Source organism: Labeo rohita, chromosome 4, assembly GCF_022985175.1.
Source record: "Labeo rohita strain BAU-BD-2019 chromosome 4, IGBB_LRoh.1.0, whole genome shotgun sequence".
Lineage (NCBI taxonomy): Eukaryota > Metazoa > Chordata > Actinopteri > Cypriniformes > Cyprinidae > Labeo > Labeo rohita.
Genome location: NC_066872.1, coordinates 24,969,787 through 24,993,071, shown reverse-complemented (window position 1 = coordinate 24,993,071; position 23,285 = coordinate 24,969,787). Strand labels below are relative to the sequence as shown.

The following is a 23,285-nucleotide window of genomic DNA, read 5'->3' as shown; positions in this document are numbered from 1 at the left end:
AAATTAAACACATTAGGGCTACAAAACAAAACAAAAAACTACATGTAGTTCAATAAGTAATTAAATAAAATATTAAATGCGTGTTTAAATTTCAGCTATTTCTTATCTGTTACCCAGTTAGATAACTTTACCTTGTATTTAAATATAATTCAAAACAGCATTAAATACGTCATTGAAATTTAAATGCACAAGCATGGTTCTTGGCTTTTTGAACATAATCAACAAACACAATCACTGATCCGAAAGGTCCGCTGGACAATTCTTGTTATTCAGACATGCTCAGGTTTTTACAAATAGCACTACAAATATATAATATTGGGAAAAAGAATAATTGGTAATGGACTGTGCGGAAAAAAAAGAAAAAAAAGCTATATTTTTGCCTAAAACACACACACACACATTAAAAAAAAAAAAAAAAAAAAAAAAAAAATCCTGATCCACCTGTTAACTTCTGACTTGGAGCCTTGATAAATCACATCATGCTGTGACACGAAACTTTATAGAGATAAAATAAGCTTGACTTTGCTCATACCTGTATCTGAAGACTTTACACTCGCACAAGCGTTTCGGCTACGAAGAGGATCAAGTTTGGAACGAAGGACACAAAACCGCCACAGACAGGGAGAATGAAAAGAGAGCGGCGGTAGGACGAAAAGAATAGGACATGCTGAAAACGGGAGCGTGTGACAAAAGAATCAAACGATTCTTTGGGAGACATAAAAATGGAGTGGATTATGTGTTTTATGAAGATCTCACCGAGGCGGTCGTGAAAACGCTTTCAAGTCGCCTAATTATAAGAGAAAGCCGAGAGAATGTGAGAGTTTGGACTGGGAATAAAAGATAGGAGAGGAAATTCGTTGCACACACACACATACACACACGTTTTGTGTTAGCACACCTGGGCAGAGGAGGGCAGCGCGCTCTCCAGGACTGATCCTGGGTCAGGTGACCTCTCCACCGAGCCCAATAGCCGGCTCCTGTCTGTCTGCCGTTTACACACACTCAAGACAGGCTCGCGGTACCTGGCCCAGTGCAGCAGGGAGTCATCCCAGACCTGTCAATCACAAAGTGGCAACGAGCAAACACGGACCTCTCTGTCTCTCTTTCTCTCTCACGCGCACTCTCTCTCATCCACGCAGTCGGCTGACGGGGGGAGGTAAACGGTTGTGACAGGGGGCAGTAGGGTTGGGTTGAGCCATCTATCATAAAGCCACGACAGAGTAACATAAGACCAGAGGCTTCCCTCTACACACACACAGAGCTCACTCGACAGCACCTAACAAACACATCTAAAGGCAGCGTAGGCACAAAAAAGAAAATTCTGTCAACGTTCAGTCGTGCTCATGTTGATAAAATCCATATGAATTTCTGCTGTGAAGAAGGAGATATTTTACAGAATGTCCCAACTGCCCTTCTCCATATAATGAAAGTGAATGGGGACTGAGGATTATGATAGGGATCTGTGCTTGCATTTCTTTTCAGGAGCACTTTTTCAATTTTTTTTTAAGAGCACCTTCTGATCAATGACAGACAGAAGTTAACTTTCTCATTACAAGGTGATATTTCTTAAAATGTAAATTTCTTACATTCATATTAATTTAAATAATTTTATTTAAAGTTCTGAATATAGAAGTATTAAATAATCAGAACAATTGAAATGACATTTTTTAAATGAAAATAAAACCACCAGTAGGTGGCAAAAAGTCACCGTCTTTGTCACTGAATTATTTATTTAATCAATTCAGTCAAAAAAGTATGGAAGCCCATTTCCGCCACTGACTTTTTTTTTTCTTAGAATTGCATGATATAAACTTGCAATTGTAAGTTATAAAGTCAGAATTGCAAGATAAAGTCGCAATTCTGAGAAATAAAGTCAGAACTGCAAGACATAAAATCGCAATTCTGGTTTTACCTCGAAAATGTGACTTCTTTTCTCAAAATTATGAGTTTATATCTCGAAATTGTATTTTTTTTCTCAGAATTGCGAGTTTATATCCCGAAATTGTGACTTTTCTCAAAATTGGGAGTTTGTATCTTGAAATTGTGACTTTTTTTCTTCAAAATTGTGAGTTTGTCTCGAAATTGTGATTTTTTTTCTCAGAATTGCGAGTTTATGTTAAAACTGTGACTTTTTTCTTAGAATTGTGTTTATATCTCGAAATTGTGACTTTTTTCTCAGAATTGTGAGTTTACATCTCAAAATTGTGACTTTTTTCGGACTTACGTGATATAAACTCGAAATTGCGTGTTATAAAGTCAGACTTGTGAGACAAAGTCATAATTCTGAGAAACACAGTCAGAACTGCAAGACAAACTCACAATTCAGTTTTCTCAGAATTGCGAGTTTATATCTTGAAATTGTGATTTTTTTTCTCAGAATTGCGAGTTTATATCTCGAAATTGTGACTTTTTTTCTCCGAATTTCGTAACATAAACTTGCAATTACGAGTTATAAAGTCAGAATTGAGAAACAAAGAATTGAGACAAAGTCACAATTCTAAGAAATAAAGTCAGAACTGCAAGACAAATTCACAACTCTGATTTTTTTCTCAGAATTGGGAGTTTTTATTTCCAAATTGTGACTTTTTCTTCAGAATTGCGTGATATAAACTTGCAATTGCGAGTTACAAAATCAAAATTGCAAGACGAAGTTGCAATTCTGGGAAATAAAGTCAGAACTGCAAGACAAACTGACAGTTCAGATTTTTTTCTTGCAATCCTAACTTTATGACATGCAATTGCGAGCTGTTAAGTCAGAATTGAATCAATTCTGAGAACATCGTCTTTTTCCCCTCCTCAAAATTGGAGTTTATAAAGCACAACTAAGTTATACAGTCAAAATTGCGAGATATAAACTCACAGCTCTGGTAAATGATGTCAGGATTGCGAGATATAAACTTAAAAAAAAAGATATAAAAAAAAAAAAAATTAGCATTGAATCTCTTATCTCTGACTTTATAACTGCGAATTTATATCTCACAATTCTGACTTTCAAAACTCGCAATTGCGTGCTTATATCTTACAATTCTGAGAAAATTCAGAATCGCTAGTTTGATTTCGTAAATAAATCTCAGCCTTCACAATTTGATAAATCGCACTAAGCCTTTTTGGTGCTTTACAGCTTTGGTCACCATCCACTTCCACTGTAAGGAAAAGGGCAGCATGAACATTCAAAACGTCTCATTTTGTGTTCTACAAAAAGTTTAGAACAACGTGAGGGTGACTAAACAGTGACAGAATACTCATTTTGTAGTGATCTTTTAATTTAAGCAAGGGATAAATGTACTAAAAAAAAGCAGAGTTTTCCAAACACATGAAAATTCTCAGGAGGCTTCTCCTCTGGTGCCGCAAGTACGAGCTGTCCGTCAGATTTATTTGATAGCGTTTTAATTTGCTCTTTGATTTGATCTGGATGAGCAAAGTGGCCCGTTTAGGTACAGTATTTTAAAGGGGTCGACGAATGGAAAGTAAAAAAGACAAATGGATCCAACGTCGCCAAACCTCTGTAAAAGAGCAAAGAAGGATGGACGAGAGACAAAGAGAGAGAGCGGAAGAGAGAGAGGAGAATAAATCTGCACTCCTCCATCGATCCCAATCCTTTCTGCTCTCATCTTATCTTTGGGTCTGAGGGAGCCAGGCAAGTTTAAACGATTCTGACCTTGTCCGACATAAATAGTCAGAAAACTACAAAGAGCAGATAGCCCTCTCTCTCCATGAGCAAAGGGGGACGAGGAAGGGAAATACATTGAGATAAGAGGAGGGGAAAGAGATAATACAGGAGTTACTACATCAGCGAGAGTGTCACAGACAGACATAAACAGCACACCGAAGCCCCTTTTCTACCGATAGGGTACCAGTGGCCAATCTGGAACCGTTACGCATGTTCCCATGACAGAAAAGGCCGTCTGGACGTTAAAATTGTCTCCGCACTGACTTTTTAAACTTGCTGATTTTAAAATTATTTTATGTAGAAAAATCGCTGAATATTGATTTATTTGTATATTACTATTTGAACACTGATTAAAAAAAAATTTCAAATATTTTTAAAAACTTTTAGCTAATTAATTCTTATTAATAAATTATTTTATTTATAAAATATATATTTTTTTTATTTATAAATCTTTTTTGGGGGGAGTTAAGATTTAGTAGAATCAGTGAAAATAAGAAAACAAGACGCTAAATCAAAATACTCTGTTAAAATATGTTCTTGAAGCATTTCCAGCCAGACGTCGGCCAAGCGCCGGCTCTAGCATGTAAACCAGCACCATTTCAGTAAAAATATGGTACGGCTGACCTGAGAGAGACAGACAGAGAGAATGTGAGACAGTAATGACTATTATACTTAAAAGACAAAATTCTTTTCATCAGGTCGGATTCTCCTGGCTACGGGAGCGTGCCCTTACCAATCAGAGCGGGCCCTGGGCCCTATTCTCTCTAAAGAAGATGTGAATGTCGCGGCGGAAGAAAAGGAGAAAAGACGGAGGCCTTTAATATTCATCCTTTTCTCTTTTTAGAGTGTAACGGCTGCACCTGACATCTACGGAAACTGTGCAAATCTCTTCATGCATTGTCAGGCTCTCCTCTAATCATTTTACGCCCTTGTGAAGCTTTGAAAAGAGCCGATAACGAAGCGAGTCAAATACAGAGCTTGCTCAATTCATAAGTTAACAGAAGCACAGCACACGCTAGCAGAGACTGAGGTAATAATCAGCACCCTTGGACTAGGAGATTCACAGTCTCTACACTTCGAGAGAGCGGCGTGATGCGATGCAACAAAACTAGCTCTGTCGCTTGCACTGTGTTGACAGGATAATTGCTTTAATGACAGAAATGGACTGAATGCAAGGCTCGCAAACTGCAACACTCACGTTATAATTAAAGCGTTCTGTACTGCAAACTATCTATGATGCAAGCATGCAATGCAACAAAACAAGCAGTGGTTGATAGTATCAACAAAGTTGTCTACGATGCATGCAGTGCGTCAAAACTAGCAGTGGCTGTCAGTATCAGCAAAGTTGGCTGTGATGCATGTAATGCGGTGAAACTAGCTGTGGCTATCAGTATCAACAAAGTAATGTCTGTTAGTATCAACAAAGCTGTCTATAATGCACACAGCGCAACAAAACTATCAGCTCTCATAATAACCAGCACAACAAAGCTGGCTATGATGCATTGTACTCCAAATTCAAGTACAAGTACAACACTTTGACCATTTGAGCCTTTGGGTTTATGGGATGTGATTGTGCACACACTTTTTTTTTTTTTTAACTTTTGACTATGATGCACAAAACTAGCAGTGGCCTATTGTATCAACAAAGCTGGCTGTGATGCATGCAACGCAACAAAACTAACAGCTCCCATAATAACCAGCAAAACTGTCTATGATGTAGGGTTGTGCCAATAGATGATAGTATCGTGCATCCACGATAGTCAGAGATATCGCCTGTTGCCGATGCCTTTGACGATAGCAAGACGATTATTAATATTATCCATCAAAAACAGACTAGGCGCCTAACTTTAGCGATGCAGTGCAGAGAGCCGCTTCTGGGGCGCTTCAGAAACTTGCCACGAGGTGGCTGGTATAAACACAAAAGCACAAATCACGGTGAGTGGCAGGGGGTGGGAAGCATGCAATCTGTAATTGCGTGCAGTTGCTGATGTTCGCAAAAGCGTGCAATCGCTTTCTAATGCGCTGTTTTTCCGGCTTTACTTTCACTTTCAAAATTTAACCCGTTCAGCAAAAATGGGAGAAGATGGAAAAGAGGGGCACAGTAACTCGTTTTGCAGTGTAAATAAGGGGTAACAAATGTATTCATCATTCAGTGATGTAAACTCATGTAAACTCGCGCTAGACTAGGCTAGGCTAGTCAGTGATGATGTTCTTTGATAACGTAAATGTTCTTTGCTCATTTTCTGTAGCTGCTTTTTTGAACAAGTGAATAACAAGGAAATATAAGCATTAGTAACTAACAATGTTTCTGTTAAATTGTTATCATGTTAAACACAAATGAAGTCATACTGAAAACATTAGGCTGCTTTTAGCCTTATGCTGGTGTTGGTTCACTTCCCGGCAATGAAAAGTAATATAAGTAAATAAGTAAATAAAGTAGCATGATAATATTGTGTATCGGTGATTTCACAGGCTGACGATAGGACGATATGAAAATTGAGCATATCGCCCAACACTACTATGATGCATGCAATGCAACAAAGCTAGTGGCTGTTGGTATCAACAACGCTGGCTATGATGCATGTAATTGCGACAAAACTAACAGTGGCTGTTAGTATCAACAAGGCTGTCTAACGCATACAATATGACAAAACTACCAATGGCCTGTTATTATCAGCAAAGCTGTCTATTATGTATGCAATGCAACAAAACTAGCAGTGGCCTGTTGTTAATCAACAAAGCTGGCTATGATGCATGTAATGCAACAAATCAAGACGTGGCTGTTTGTACCAAAGCTGGCTATGATGGATGCAATGCGACAAAACTTGCAGCGGCCTGTTATTTACAACAAAGTGGTTTATGAGGCATGTAATGTGACAAAACTAACAGTGGCCTGCTATTATCAACAAAGTTGGCTATGATGCATGTAATGCAACAAAACAAGCAGTGGCTGTTAGTATCACCAATGCTGGGTATCATGTATGCAATGCAACTAAACTAGCAGTGGCCTGTTATTATCAACAAAGTTGGCTATGATGCATGTAATGCGACAAAACTACTAGTGGCCTGTTAGTATCAACAAAGCTGTTTATGATGCATGCAATGCGACAAAACTTGCAGTTGCTGTAAAAATCAAAAAAGCAGTGGCTGTTATTATCAACAAAGCTGTATGTGATGCATGCAGTGCGACAACTAGCAGCAGCTGTTAGTATCAACAAAGATGGCTATGATGCATGCAATGCGACAAAACCAGCAGTGGCCTGTTGTATCAACAAACCTGCCTATGATGCATGTAATGTGACAAAACTAACATTGGCTGTTAGTACCAACAAAGCTGTCTATAATGCATGTAATGCAACAAAACTAGCAGCTCCCAAAATAATCAGCAAAATAAAGCTGGCTATGATGCATGTAATGTGACAAAACCAGCAGCAGCCTGTTCTATCAACAAAGCCATGATGCATACAATGCGACAAAAGCAGTGGCTGTTGGTATCAACAAAGCTGGCTATGATGCATGTAATGCGACAAAATTAGCAGCTCCCATAACAACCAGCAAAACAAAGCTGGCTATGTTCCGCACAATGCAAAAAAACTAGCAGCTCCCATAGTAACCTGCAAAACTGTTCACAATGCATGCAACACAACAAAACTATGGCTATGATGCATGTAATATGCAACAAAACTAGCAGTGGCCTGTTATTATCACCAAAGCTGTTTATGATGCAAGCAATATGACTATGATGCATGTAATGCCACAATAGCAGTGGCTGTCAGTTTTAACAAAGCTGTCTGATGCATGCATGCATGCATGCATGCATGCATGCAACAACACTAGTAATGCCTATGTACCAATAAAGCTGTTTATGCTTCAAGCATGCAAACCTAACAACTCCTATTACAGCCAATGATCTATGATGCATGCATACAATGCAACCAATCTCACAGCAAAAGCTGCATGCACACAATGTGAAAACACAAACAGCTCCCGTATCCCGCAAAACTGTTTGTGATGCATGCAATCAATACAATATTAGCAGCTTCCATAACAAACAAAAACCACATGCATGCAATGCAACCGAACTAAAAATGTCCAGTAAAATGAATAAAACAGTTTGTTGTAGGGATGTAATGCATGTAAAACTAGCAGTACCCATTAGAATCAATTAAGCTATCTATGCTGCATGCACATTTTGTGACAAAAACTAGCAGCTCCCACCTTTTGTTGTTGAGAAAACATGTGAATACAAATACAGCATAACGTTCCACAAACAAAGGCCATCCAAACACTTAAAAACAGCAGAACAATCATATATATGATGGATGCGTATCCACGAGAAGGTGAAAAAATTGCATTTATACAAACAGGCTCTTTTAAGTTAATCTCAGTTTCTTAACCAGCAATGAGCAACAGGACATCCTGCTGCTTGATTCTTTAATTTGTGTGGTCATGCTGGGTAGGCCCGCACATCCAGATCTCATTGGCCCTAATTCCTGTTCCACAGAGCTTTAGATTAAACATACACAAGAACTGACTGACCGTGATTGTGTCACACTGCACAGCATGTACGCTGTCAGAATAGACAGGGCAAATTACGCAGGAAACATATCAAGTCGTTTCTGGTAAGGCCACTGCATCTACTGCTTCGACAGCACGAAAACCAACAGGACCGTTTTTTTCGTGTGCCGCACTTTTGGATCGACGTGCGGTTCCAAACCGCAGTCCGTTCACGTAGCTTCATTTTGCAGCTGTAAATTTCCAGAGCAGTCATCTTAATCTTGTTCTCTCTCTGCATAGACGGAGAGACTTTATCAGGCTGTGTGATCACTGGTAATTTCAGTGTACAGATGCAATCGCGCTCTCTCTACCTCCCATTACCTTCTTCCCTCAGGACTGAACAACAATACGCTCCCACACAATAGACAAACAAGAGCCTGTTGACTGGGAGAAAACCCACCAATGCAGCAACAACAACAACTCTGTCGAATCTGGGTTCATGTAATAAAACTTAAATCGACAGATTATAACTATTACCTTGCTTACATATTTCCTCTGGCGAATTATAAAAAACACACACACACACAAAAACCCAACCTGAGCCATCTAGGGACAACAATATCACACAGTGTTAAGAGTAAGGTTTTTTTTGACTTGGGTCAGTCAGCAACCACTTAGCAAAAACTCTGAACTGCTTAGCAACCCTGCAAAACACCTTAGCAGGCTGTTGAGTTTTAAATGAGCCAGTGCCACTCATTTTTACTTTAAAAACGTGTAGAATTTATTTGTCTATACCGTCTACTGCAACAAATCTATAACTTCATATCAAATTAAAATCTTCATTCACAGAGTATTACTCCTATACACCACAAGAGAAATGGAGAAATTTTTTTTTTTTTTTTAAAAATCAGAGTAAGTGAAGAGCAAAAATATGGTCATATAGCGCCAACCTGTGGCTTAATATATTACTGCAGAAGTGGATCATACTAACAAGACTATTATTGCAAGCTAACTGATTATAACAGATTGATTTAAAATAGAATCAAATAATGCTTAATATTCTGTTGTCATTTAAAACAAATTTTGTTGTTTTAAATAAAGCTTAATATAAAACCAAAAAATGAAAACCTTAAATTGAGTTGAGTACTTAAGTTACTAAAACTAAAAAAGAAGAAATAAAAATAAAGCTAAATAGAAATATTTTAGAAAATAACACATTATATAATATAAAAATAAATACAATTATTTTAAAGAATAATATAAATGATATTATATTTAAAAATAAACAATAATAAAAAAAAACCTAATTAAAAAAAATATAAATATTATGCACACTACCAGTCAAATGTTTTTGAACAGTAATATTTTTTTACATCTTTTCTGCTTACCAAGCCTGCATTTATTCCATCCAAAATACAGAAAAATTATTAATATTGTAAAATATTTTTCCTTTTTTAAAATAACTGCTTCCTATCTGAATATATTTAAAAACATAATATATTCCTGTGATCAAATCTAAATTTTCAGCATCATTACTCCAGCCTTCAGTGTCACATGATCCCTCAGAAATTATTCTAATATGCTGATTTGCTGTTCAAGAAACATTTTTTATTATAATATTATATTAATATTATATATTATATACTATTTTTAATATAATATTATATTAATAATATTTATAATTATTATTATCAATATTTAAAACAGCTGAGTACTTTTTTTTTCCAGAATTCTTTGATGAATAGAAAGATCCAAAAATCAGCATTTATCTGAAATAAAAAGTTTCTGTAACATTATACACTAAACCTTTCAAAAGTTTAATATTTATAAATTAATATTATGTATTATATTTATTAATACTTTTACTTCGCAAGGATGCTTTAAATTGATCAAAAGTGATGATAAAGACATTTATAATATTGCAAAAGGTTTGTATTTCAGATAAATGCTGTTCTTCTGAACTTTATTATTCATCAGTGAAACCTGAAAAAAATTCTACTCAGCTGTTTTCAATATAATAATAAATGTTTTTTGAGCAGCAAATGAGAATATTAGTATAATTTCTGAAGGATCATGTGACTGGAGTAATGATGCCAAAAATTCAGCTTTTAAATCACAGGAATAAATTACATTTTAAAATACATTCAAATAGAAAGCAGTTATTTTAAATAGTAAAAATATTTTAACTTTTTTTTCTGTACTTTGGATTAAATAAATGCAGGCTTGGTGAGCAGAAGACTAAAAAAATAAATAAAATAAATCTTGCTGTTCAAAAACTTTTGACTCATAGTGTAAATAATACTAAAATAACACTAGTTGATATGGATTTGCAATATGGCATTCCGGCACAAATCAGCCACCCCATAGTCTTTATTATATTTTGTTTTTCAGTCATTAGGGTCACTTCTTCAGTGTAAGTCCATAGGATTTATTGCTTTGGCCCGTTTACAATAACGCAAGATTAAATGTCAACATTTAATCCTTATTATAATAAGTTTGTTCAAATCACAAACCTCAGCCATGCGCAGCAGTACAACAAAGTTTCCTTAAGCAAGTAGCACTAAAAACACAAACCGCACAAAAATCCATTTGTGTATATAACACTCAAAAACACAGTGGGGCTCCGTAACCTTTGTGGTTTGGAGAGAAATACATACAGTACATATTATATATTACGGAAGAATGTATTGTGTGTTTAAACTTTTGTCTGTTTTGCCTATAAGTGCACATGTAGATTTGCGGCATGAGTGCGTGGAAGTATGTAATACGGCCTCCAACTGATCTATAAGGAAGAAACGGGAGACAGGAAAAAAAGAAACAAATGGAAATGGAGGAGAGGGAGAAAAAGAGACCCTGAGTCTTTCTTCTGGCAGAGGGGCATCCAGCTGAGCGCTGGCTCCAAGCCCAGTTAGACCCCCTGCCCTGGCTGGACTCTCTCTCTCACACACACTCACCTGGGATGTCTGCCATCCGGGCCGGACCTCCGCCAGCTTCTCACACACACATGGCTGAAGGCCTACAGCCCGCCGACTTCCTGTTTCACACACACCGACACCCGCAAACACACCTCACAGCCAGAGAGCTTCCTGTCCGACCCGAAACAACCCTGATCATGTCCGCCCCTCCACCACCCACTGGCACTGCCTCCGCTGTGTGTGATGAGAAGGCGAATGTGTGTTTGTGTGTGGGAGATATGAGCCGGATGGGGCGAGAGTGAAGGACTGCAGCACTGGGGGATCATGGGATAGGTAGGTTCCTGTGTGCACCACTGTATCGGACGGAACTCAATATGGGCACACAGTAATGCATTTTGACAAGATGGGCATGAGTACTAGAGTTTGTGCTCTGTGGCACAACTGTATATACTGTGTGAAATCAAAAAATGTGAGAAAAGGTAGAAATTTTATCATTTTTACCATATTATTATTAGTGTGGCAGACATATTCATGTCATAAATTTGTTATTAGTAGTGCTGTCAAACAATTAATTGCGATTAATCTCATCCAAAACAAACGTTTTGGTTTACATAATATATGTGTGTATACTGTGTATATATTTATTAACACACATACACCCTATATTTTGAAAATATTTACATGTATTTGCATGTATATATTTATATTTATATAAGTTATATTTTAATATATAAACATAACACATTATTCTTAAATATATACATTCATGTGTGTATTTCTATATACATAATAAATACACACAGCACACACACATACTACATAAACCAAAAAATACATACATACATACATATATATATATATATATATATATATACACACACACACACATATGTATATATATATATATATATATATATATATACACACACACACATATATGTATATACACACACACACATATATATATATATATATATATGTATGTATATATATATATATATATATAAATTAATAATATATAATAATAACAAAAACTATAATATATAACAACAGAAATATACTAATAGAATGATAACTATTTTTAAACGTCTTTTTAACCATTTTTAAAGTATTAAATAATGCAAAAAAAAAAAAAAAAAAAAAAATTACACAGTTTTAAATTAAAATAAAAATTCCAACATCTAGGCCCATGCTATTTTTTTTTTTCACCATAAAGTACTAGACATCAGGCATTATCATCAGGGATCAGCTGAAATTTAAAATAATATTTCATGTAGAGGGGAAAATAAGAAATGGAGGAGAAACTGAAATTTTATATATAGTCTTACTGAAATATTTATAACTGTACCTTAAGAATAATTTGACAGGAAATGTAACTTAATAAGAAGAAAAATAATTTAAGAATAAATTAAATTAAATTAAATCATATTTCATAACTGCACCTTAGGAATAATTTGACATGAAATGTAACTTAATAATTAGATAAATATTTAATAAATTAAATTAAATAAATAATAAATTAAATAAATATATATATTTTTTTTCTTACATGAGAGACTGGAATAATTCCAAACATTTGGTATTATCACCTCATTAATTTTCATTTTTACCTCATTTTAATTTCTGTTAATTTTAAATTCAATTAAATTAATTGATTGATTTTCCTTTAGTATGTATGTGCAGTGACCAAAGGAAAACATTTAGAACTAGTGTCAACTAATTATTTTTTTTCCCCAATTCTCTACTGGAACCTGTGTTTAGGAAAGATACTTTTAAAAGTAATACATTACAATATTGCGTGACACCATAAAAAAATGTGTTACGTAGTTACTTTTTATGGAAACTAATGCATTACGTTCTTTTTGTGCTACTTTTGTGTTACTTTTTGTGAGCTGGGCTTATTTGTTTATTTTCAATAACAAAACCCCCAAAAGTTACATTTTTGGCAACTGTAAAGGCCCTTTCACACCAAAAGTAAAATTAATTAGCCTCAGGCTAAAGAAAATGCCTCTACACCTCTACACCAGAGAAGTCAGTAAATAAATGAGAAAACAAAGTAACTTAATAATTTTAAAAAAGTAACTCAGATATTGTGAAAATATTATGCTTCATATGCATCACATTCTACAGCGACGGTGCTACGTACCTTCCTGCAGTGAGACGAGCGGAGGGAAGTACTCCGGGATATAGTCTCTCCTCTCTCCCCTCAGAGCTTCACGGGCGTCCGTTTCAAAGCCAGCAGCAGGAAACTGCAGAACGCTGCTCTTGCTGATGGGAAACTGAGGGATAGTTTGTGGGAAGCCAACAGGCTCCATGTTATTTACATAGTCCTCGAGTTCAGCTATACTGACTCCCAAAAGTCCAAAAGCCTGGTCCACATCACTCAGTCCAGGGTCTGTACGTCCATCTGAAAGAAAAGACAGAGAAATTATGCAACGCAACATACAGAACTAATGTGTGTTCAAAAACTTCAAATACCATATCATAAATAAACAGGCATAAAATGTAATATTTAAACCTAAAATATTTAAAGAGAGCAAGAAAACACCAATACGCAGGAAATCTTAACTTCAATCTTAATTTCACACTTTAGTGGTTATTATACTTAAAACTTAATTAAAAAAATAAATACCTTTCAGTAGCTAATCATTAGTCACATTTCTAAAACAAATGCCTTCATGTCAAAAAGTTTTCAAAACATTTCTACAACTGCATGCGAACAAAACAAACGTTCACAAAAGCTTTCAAAACATGTCAAAATAAACTAACAAAAACAGCAAAACATGTGACAGATTATTATATATAAAGTGACAGATTATTATACAGTATTTATTTATATTTATTTATTTACTTATTTGTGTTTTAACGCCATTTCAGCATATTCATGGCAATATTACAGTTACATTTCAATACATCATAAAAAAACATTTTCTTAAGAAGCAATCACTATACAAAAACATACAACACTGGTAACAACAACAGTACTAATAAATATCATATAGAATCTTTCGATTAAATAAATGATAAACTAAAAATTCTTCCTGGAGAGACCTTTTTAAAAATGTCTTTAATATATTATTATCATATCATTATTATTAATATCACTTAAAATGGGACATTCTACTAAAATATGTTTTTTATTCAAGTCACAAACTGATTTCTCTTCCCCTTTTAATAAATATGAATGAGTGAATGATATAGTTGCTTTATTACTAAATGCACAAAAAATATAAAAATAAGTATCTGCTTTGAAGCAGTGTTATTATACCTTTTAAAAAATGAAAAAATATTTTTTAACTATTTTATTTCAGCTGTTTTTCTCATTTTCTCAACATTTCTTATTTTAATTTATTTTAACTTATAAATATAAAAAAGTAACACTTTACAATAATGTGTCATTTGTTAACATTATTTCATGTATTAACTAACAAGAACAAGCAATGAATAATACATTTATTACACTATTTATTAATCCTTGCTAATGTTAGTTAATAAAAATACAGTTGTTTATTGTTTCTTCATGTTAATTCAGTGCATTAACTAATGCTAACACAACTTGCGATTTTAATAATGCATTTGTAAATGCTAAAATTAACTAAAGTTAATAAATGTTGTAGATGTATTGATCATTCTTAGTTAATGTTAACTAATGTAGTTAACTAATGAACCTTACTGTAAAGTGTTACCAAAAAACTAATACAAATGACAAAAACAAACAAAATTACTAAAACCTGCTACAAAATGCTACTACTTACTATAAAAATAACAATTTAAGATATTAATTAAACTACAATAATTTCTCAATGATAATAAAATTATACTTTCAAAACAAACATTTACAAAAACATTCCAAACAATAACAATATTAAAAATGATAATACAATTGATATGTAGAATAAAATAGCCTAATAATATATAGAATAAAATGAAAACGTGTTTTATTTTAGCTAGATGCAAATTTAATGGATTGAAATAACTACAGCTGAAACCAAATTTTACTAAAACTTTTAAATTGTTAATTGTTAAGTAAATAAATATAAAGACAAACAAAGAAAGATAATAAACACTCTAACAGTGTATGTAACCTTGAACCACAAAAACAGTCATAAGTAGCACGGGTTGCAGCAATATGCAAAAAATACCTTTATGAGTCAAAATTATCTATTTTTCTTTTATGGCATAAATCATTTGAATATTAAGTAAAGATCATGTTCCATGAAGATATTCAGTAAAAAAAATTAGGGTAAATACATCAAAACTTAATTTTGATTAGTAATGTGCACTGCTTAGAACTTCATTTGGAAAACTTTAAGGGCGATTTTTTCAATATTTTGATTTTTTTGCACTGTCAGATTCCAGATATTCAAATAGTTCTCAACCAAATACTGTCCTAACAAACAATACATCAATGGAAAGCTTATTTATTCATCTTACTAAACCAGATTATGTAAAAATCTCATAATTTCATAATTGACCCTTATGTTTAGTGATGCAGGGTCAAATACGAATGACATTAAAATAACACTGTTTTGAACACATGAACTGCACGTATACACACAGATGATGCTTCAGCTTACATCATCACTATGGCAACAAGTGGGAATCCATACTCTGCATCCTTGCAAACTATTCCACATTGTCTGGTTTAAGACATAGCAAACATTTCAGGCTCCGACAGGGATAATATTTCACATTTCAATCATTTTGAGCAGCATTCAGTCTGTTAAGCAAAGACTGATTTCTGTTAGCCTAAACAGACAGCTAACTAGTCTCTGGGACAGCTGTCAAAACATACACACTGAGAAGTGTGATGGCTAGCTTCAAAACTAACGTCTTGCAAAACACGACGTGTTAAGACGTCAAAGAAACTGGCCAAAAGCAATTCGTTAAGAACGTTTTAACACAGTAACAGTAAAATCCCCATTTGAGGAGCTAGTTAGCTTAGCATGCTAACAACACTTGTAGTGGGCGGGGCTTAACAACAAACACACTATCTACAGTGTATACTAACACACCCTAGTGCACACTACTCCAACACAGACTGCTATTAGAGTCAGAAAGGAGAGTTAAACGACTCACAGAGCTCGGAGTATCGGTGGCAGCTCCGGGCCAGCTGCTGCAAGTATCTCTCCAGCACATCGGACAGCAGATCACAGGCGCTCAGCTGCACCGCATCCCAGCCCACCGCCTGACACACCTGCGCCACGGACACCCGCAGCAGCGAGCGTGCGTAACTCTCACACATCTCTCCGCTCCCGAAAGCCCGCTCTCACGGCGCCTGGAAAGGCTTTGTTTTGATCATTCACATCAATAGGGACATTGGCGCTTCCATAGGAGCCGCCATCTTTACTTCCCGAGCGAAACATTGTGGAGCAATCGATCGCGCATGCGCAGAAGAGCGGAGAGGCTGATCGATTAGAGCTTGCTCGATTAGGTCACCTGCATATGTAAGTTAGTGCAGTAACGTAGGTGATGTGTGAAAATAATAGCGACGATTTGTAAAGCCTTGGGTATTTATTTTTAAGCCTCGTTTGAGTGGAATTTGTAATAAAAAAGATAAAAGTCAGATAGACAGATAGATAAAAGTCAGTAATTCTCGTTTCGGCGAATCGGTTTTCGAAGCTTTTATTTACATGAATCGGTTCAACAAACGATTCAGTGCTTCTTTTACGTTATTTCATGGTCCCTGATACCGCCATACATATATAGTAAGTATGATTTTGTTGCATGGAGTGATATTTTCTCCTCTTGTATATTACACACACACACACACACACACACACACACGTCTGGTTTATTATCTTTGTGGGGACTCTCCATAGGCGCAATGGTTTGTATACTGTCCACACTGTATTTTCTATCCCCTTACCCTAAACCTAACCCTTACAGAAAACTTTCTGCATTTTCACTTTCTCAAAAAATCTCATTCTGTATGATTTATAAGCTTTTGTACCCATGGGGACCACAAGCCAGTCCCCACAATGTCAAAAATGTCAGGTTTTACTATCCTTGTGGGGACATTTGGTCCCCAAAATGTAGCAAAAACAAGTACACACACACACACACACACACACACACACACACATACATATATATATATATATATATATATATATATAGAATATCACTATTATTGTACTCTGGCACTGGTTTATTATTTCTTTCTTTTGTTTTTCTTGCCTTTTAATGAATATGGCCTATTTATTTTTGTATCTCAGTGTGTTTCTATTGTTCTTGTACTAGGGCTGTTAAATTGATTAATCACATCCAAAAAAGTTTGTGTTTACATAATATGTGATTGTATTGTGTATATTTATAATGTGTATATTTACATGTATTTGTTTATATTCACATAATTGATATATGTATATATTTGCATATGTTATGCAAACAAAAACTATTATTTTGGATGCAATTAATCGCGATTAATCAATTTGACAGCCCTATTTTGTACATAGCATTAATGATGATGTTGATAATAATAATAATAATAATAATAATAATAAGTGGTATATTGTATGGTCACGTGAAAACTAAACCTTTTAAGGCTGCATTGCTGTTTATTATGTGCATTAAATAAGCTGAGACGTATATATATATATATAATTTAATATAATTTGTTCTAGTAAGGTCATATAAGGATTTACCCAGAAAATAAACTATGTGAAACATTTGGCACAAAAAAAAAAAAAAAAATCAATGTGTTTTTAGAACTTGTATATGACATCATCCATATATTTTGGACATATTTATGGTAAAGTTAATACTTCATTTAATATATCTATGTCTACTATAGTACTAAAATACTATGGTAGTTTACAGTAGAATTATGGTTAATAGTCATTTTATTTGTTATTTTCAGTAAGCTCATATCAACTTATAATATTTACTCAAAAAGGACTAGGAGTTGGATTTAATATTTTAAAAAAGAAACAACTGTGGAAAGGTTTGTTAAAGATTCACATTTATACAGAAGTAAATTTAAGCAAATTATTTTTTGATGCTAGTGATTTCTGACAGGAAATTGTAAAATCAGATTATAAGCTTATAGCACTAGTAAAGTAGATGGAATACTAATATATAGTAATGCCTTTTTGTTTTTTTACTGATTTCTCCAAAACAAAAAAAAATGTCAATTGTGTATTGAAAATGTGTTTAATATTCTTATATTTCGCAACAATTTCAAACGCAGAGTGAACTCAGATGACTCAATAAAAATGTCTTCAGAAGAGAAAAAAAAAAAAAACTGTTGGATATGGTGCTGCGCATCAGCTCTCAGATGATAACCATCAGAATCTGAGCTCCAGTGGCAGCTGATTAAATAATGTATGAGTGACCCATATGGTCAAACTTTCTACTTGTCCATTACTTTAATAGATCAGACCCTCTTCTACAATCAGTGACCCCCAAATTCACCCTTTCATGGATCCAGACACCCAACACCGCAGCTCGATCATTTAATCTGATACTGCGGTGACTGGCCGGGCTTGAGTTTCAAATGGATAACAAGGAGGCTAAACTTGTTTTGATTGGCAATTATAAGAAGGAACAATAAGGATGCCGTTAAGTCAATTGGGTTTATCAGTAATCAGTTCAAAGTAACTTAATACTGTTTTAAGCAAAATACGTAAACGCCAGAGAGGGTTTAATGGAAGGATTGACCTTGTGTTCTGTTTTGGCAGACGTCTTCTCTTCAAATGCTCTGTGTATTGATAACCTCTGAGCGCAGCCAAGCCAGTGGCTTCAAAGTAGAGTTCACAAGCTTTAATTCCAATGGAAAACAAGCATGAGGCGGGAAACTTACTTTTTATTTTTTTAAGAGGACATCAAAGCTGATCAGGACATACACTAGAAATGAAGACTTGAGAAGTCAAATGGATGTTGTTTCTCTGTAAGAGGTTTATTTTGTCTGGTAATTGTATAAACAGAAGCACATATATATTTATGAATTCTACATCAGGTGACTGAACTGGAGAGCACGTGAGCCAGAACCACACTGAAACTCCACAGGGATCCTCTTTATCTATAATGAGAAAAGAAACAAATTTAGTACATTCTAAACACTCTAAAGGCCTGTTCACACCAAGACAAAATGTTGAGTGCGAATATTTGTTGCAAACTAGATTTCACATTCAAATACACAGCTGTTAATGCATTAATGTATTTGCGCCGTTCAGCAAGCGCCACCTACTGGCAGAGTGAATTTGCGATTTTATGCAGCTGTTTTTTTTTTTTTTTCAACATTGGTCTGAACAGACAAATTGCACGCAAATTGTTCCGACAAACATTTATGTTGGTGTGAACATTTATCAGTCAAGAACAAGACCAGAAACATATTCTATATGAAAGAAGCATTTGCATAAACAAGACAATTCACCCAAAAATAAAAAATAAATAAAATTCTTTAAAAGTCATTAATTACCCTCATGTTGTTCCAAAACCCATAAGACCTTCATTCATCTCCAAAACACAAATGAAGATATTTTCGATTAAATCCGAGAACTCTCTGACCCTTCATAAACAGCAACACAATTGACATGTTCAAATCCCAGAAAGATTGGAAAGTCCCAGAAAGTTAGGCTAATGCATTACTGTATTCCAATTACTCTTCCTGATAAAGCAGTAATGTAAAGAGTTAAATTTTAAATTGATGTAAATCAAAAAAAAAAAAAAATAATAATAATATATAATATAATATAATATAATATTATATTATATTATATTATATTATATTATATTATATATATATATATATATATATATATATATATATATATATATATATATATTCCCTCTTTTCTTTGCTAAAAGCGCTGTGCACATTTTACTTTCACTTTCAAATTAGCGGCAATTCAGTATCAAGCAGTTGTTTGTTTTTAGCTCATTTGAGTTTTTCCTCTTTTCTTCACTTTCCTTCGGTTTCAAGTAGCTTGTAAAAGCGTGCACATTTTACTTTAAAATTAGCGGCATTAACATAACGTAACAAAATTATGCCTTGATCACATAAATTTAAGACTTGCTGCTCTGAATTAAGACCTTTTTCAGGCCTCAATTCAAGGAAAAGCGATTTAAGACTTTAAAAAAAAAAAAAAAAAAAAAAAAAAAAAAAAAAAAACTTTAAAACCACAGAAACCCTGTGATAGTTTGGGAAAAATCCAACTATTAAATCCGTACAAGTTTGTCAAGTTTTCTTTCAGTTTTGTGGTGCATTTAAAAAAAAAAAAGTTCTAGAAGACAGATGGCAGAAAGTGCACCCTGTTTGTCTTCTTTACTTTATACAAAAGCACAATGTTTTGTTGATACTGTGAGTGCATACAAATAAAAGCAGACCTCTTACAGTTTCAAATGATGTATTACTCTTATCCATACGATAAAAAAAAAAAATGACGGAACATTTTAAGTTCTTTTCGCTGTTGTCAGGAAAAAAAAATGCAAGTGATTGTTCAAGTTGCTGTTTTTATACTTATGTAATTTTTCAGTCAATATTAAATTACTTAAAGAACTACGAGTTTCACTTTGAAGTGTATTTTTTGGGTCTGATAAAGTAAACTTGAAAGTAACTTAATAGTAATTAGTAATCTGATTACTTTTTAAATGCAGTAATCAGTAATCAAATTAAGTAACTAGTAATTTGTAGTGGATTACTTTTGTTTGCTCTGTGTTTCAACAAATGTCCTCACTATCTTTCTGGGTCTTGAACGTGTCAGTTGCACTGCTGTCTATGCAGGGTCTCGAATTTCATATATATTTTAATATAAGTTCTGAAGATGAACAAAGGTCTTACAGGTTTGGAACAACATGAGGGTGAGTAATTAATGACCTTTCATTTTTGGGTGAACTATCCCTTTAATGTCCTTGGAAATTAATTTCTGTTTTAACCAAAACCCATTAAAAGAACCCACCACAAAACACCTTATGAATAAAACAGTAACACTAAAATCTATTTCTCTATAAGCACACAGTATATGCTACAGTCTGTTGCAGAACGTTACCTCAGTCCTGCCTCAGTTTCTGTGAACGGTGAACGCATGCATATTATGGAAGGTCAGTGAGGGAAAAATGGAAGTTAGATTAATGTGGTTAATAATTTAAACATGCAAAAACAATTACACATGAAACAAATGAGTTCATAAAATGAAAAGAAACATAAACATGATTTTTGAAAAGGTTAAACCATAACCCAATACAAAGAATGAATGAGGAAGACAAGTGGCATGCAATGGTTATAATGAGGGTAAAAGACAGGCAAGAACGAGGAAAAACATCTTACAGAGCGGCAGCTCCAGAAATGATCTCAATGAGCTCCTTAGTGATGACAGCCTGGCGGGTTCGGTTGAAGGTCAGAGTCAGCTTGTCAATCATCTCAGCTGATGAAGGAAAGAAAAAAACAAAACAAAAAAGAATGACAACAGTGACAATCACACTTCAGCAAGGTGTATATATGAAACTGGTCAAAGTCGTTTGAAACTGAAACAATGATGTATAAAATGACTCACAAGCGTTCTTGCTGGCGCTGTCCATAGCGGTCATCCTGGCACTCTGCTCACTGGTGGTGGACTCCTTCAGCCCATAGTAGATGATGTTGACCAGAGCAAACTCCTGATAGTTTCTCAGCACATCAGCATCGATATCATCATAGATGCCCATGTTTTCTGAACAAAACACATGACAAATGATTGATTCAGTTCCAGCAAATATAATCAGTTTTTGCACAATAACATAGATAAAGGGAATAAGGCTGTACTGATAAGAACAATATACTGATTGATTGGGATACCATTTCTTAATGTATTGCATCAATAATTTTTTTGAAATGCACTGATGTCAAAATGCTGCCCAATACTATTACGCCAATATTTATTATTTTCACGATTTTGCCTTTTACTACACTTAGGGTGTATAACTGTTTCTGCCTGACATTTTGTCTTATTTGTATTTTGTGTGTATAACGCCGTGTATACTGCATTTTTGTATATTATTGTATGCAGCTTTAAATATTTAATAATGTACAGCACAAAAAAAAAAAAAAAAAAAAAAAAGTGTTTTCTAAAAATTACATTTAACAATTTTATTAAAATTACTTTTTTTTTTTTTTTTTTTAAAGATTACTTAAAAGATTTCTTGTTTTTAAAGATTAACTTTAAGTAGATCTAAATATAAAAAATAAGGGAAATGAGAATGCCAATGAAATATACAATTCAAAAATCATCTAACTATGGAAGCCCGTTTCCACCACTGAATAAAATATTCAGAAAGTTAATTGCAACTTTCTCACAATTCTGACATTTCTCAGAATTGTGCGATATAAACTCACAACTGTCAGTCGTAAAGTCAGAACTGTGCGATATAAACTGTCAATTCTGACTTTTTTTCTCAAAATTGAGAAATATAAACTCACAATTGCAAGTTATAAAGTCAGAATAGCGAGACAAAGTCAGAATTGCAGGAAATAAACTTGCAATTACAAATTAAGTCAGAATAGTGAGATATAAACTTGCAATTGCGAGTTATAAAGTCCAATTCTAAAGAGAATTTTTTAAAAAGGTATATGTTCTCAATTGCGAGTTTATATCTTACAATTCTGACCTCATAACTTGCAATTCATAATTTCACAGAATTGCAAGTTTTCAATCAAAAAAGTCAGAATTGTGACAAAATATTGCAATTACCTTTTTTATTCAGTGCTAAACCCAGGTTTTCTTAGCTAATATTACAAAAAAAATAATTAATTAAAAACCAACATTAACCAACATGCATCCCTAGATTTAAATTATTTCAATTGTGAATCAGTTATGTTGTGATAAGTGTCATGAGGATTATCCAACCTAAAAACGAAACAATACCTGAGCTTGCAACGGTGTCAATGGAAAACAGAGGTTTCTCATCTGTCTTATATGAAATCACAGACCTGTAGAGGACACAAATCAGCATCAAAACCATTTTTTTTTAAGTTCAATTTTTAGTACACATTGTGCATTGTCAAACCTAAATCTGTTATATACGATGGATCCCTGGTCAAACTCATAGCCGGAGTCCAGCAGCTCTGTGGCAATGACAGAAGCATCGGTAAAAGTAGGCGGCTTGCGGCCCACCTCCTTGCAGTTAATCAGGATGTGTTTGCCATGGGTCCTAATGGTTTACAAAAGCAGAGGAAAAGATTAAAGCAAGGAACATTGCAAAAATTATTCAATGAGTACTACAAA

The 23,285-nt window shown here is 34.2% G+C and overlaps 2 protein-coding genes across 5 annotated transcripts in view; both read right to left on the bottom strand.

Moving 5' to 3' along the window:
• taf3 (TAF3 RNA polymerase II, TATA box binding protein (TBP)-associated facto) overlaps positions 1–16,437 on the bottom strand; it is a 61,277-nt gene extending 44,840 nt beyond the window's left edge. The window contains exons 1-2 of the mRNA XM_051107433.1: positions 16,162–16,437; positions 13,229–13,489 (exon numbers count right to left, since the gene is read on the bottom strand). Of these exons, the coding sequence (XP_050963390.1) occupies positions 13,229–13,489; positions 16,162–16,327 (427 nt within the window). The 5' untranslated portion in view covers positions 16,328–16,437. The remainder of the gene's footprint in view (positions 1–13,228; positions 13,490–16,161) is intronic.
• atp5f1c (ATP synthase F1 subunit gamma) overlaps positions 1–23,285 on the bottom strand; it is a 53,883-nt gene that overhangs the window by 29,398 nt on the left and 1,200 nt on the right. Inside the window, exons 5-10 of one of the 4 annotated variants that reach the window (XM_051107494.1) lie at positions 23,068–23,211; positions 22,926–22,990; positions 21,579–21,734; positions 21,353–21,449; positions 21,075–21,093; positions 18,962–19,105 (exon numbers count right to left, since the gene is read on the bottom strand). In XM_051107494.1, coding sequence (XP_050963451.1) covers positions 21,087–21,093; positions 21,353–21,449; positions 21,579–21,734; positions 22,926–22,990; positions 23,068–23,211 — 469 coding nt within the window. In that variant the 3' untranslated portion in view covers positions 18,962–19,105; positions 21,075–21,086. Of the gene's footprint in view, positions 1–18,961; positions 19,106–21,074; positions 21,094–21,348; positions 21,450–21,578; positions 21,735–22,925; positions 22,991–23,067; positions 23,212–23,285 lie in introns of those variants that run through there. The other 3 variants (XM_051107495.1, XM_051107496.1, XM_051107498.1) reach the window with 3 other exon arrangements.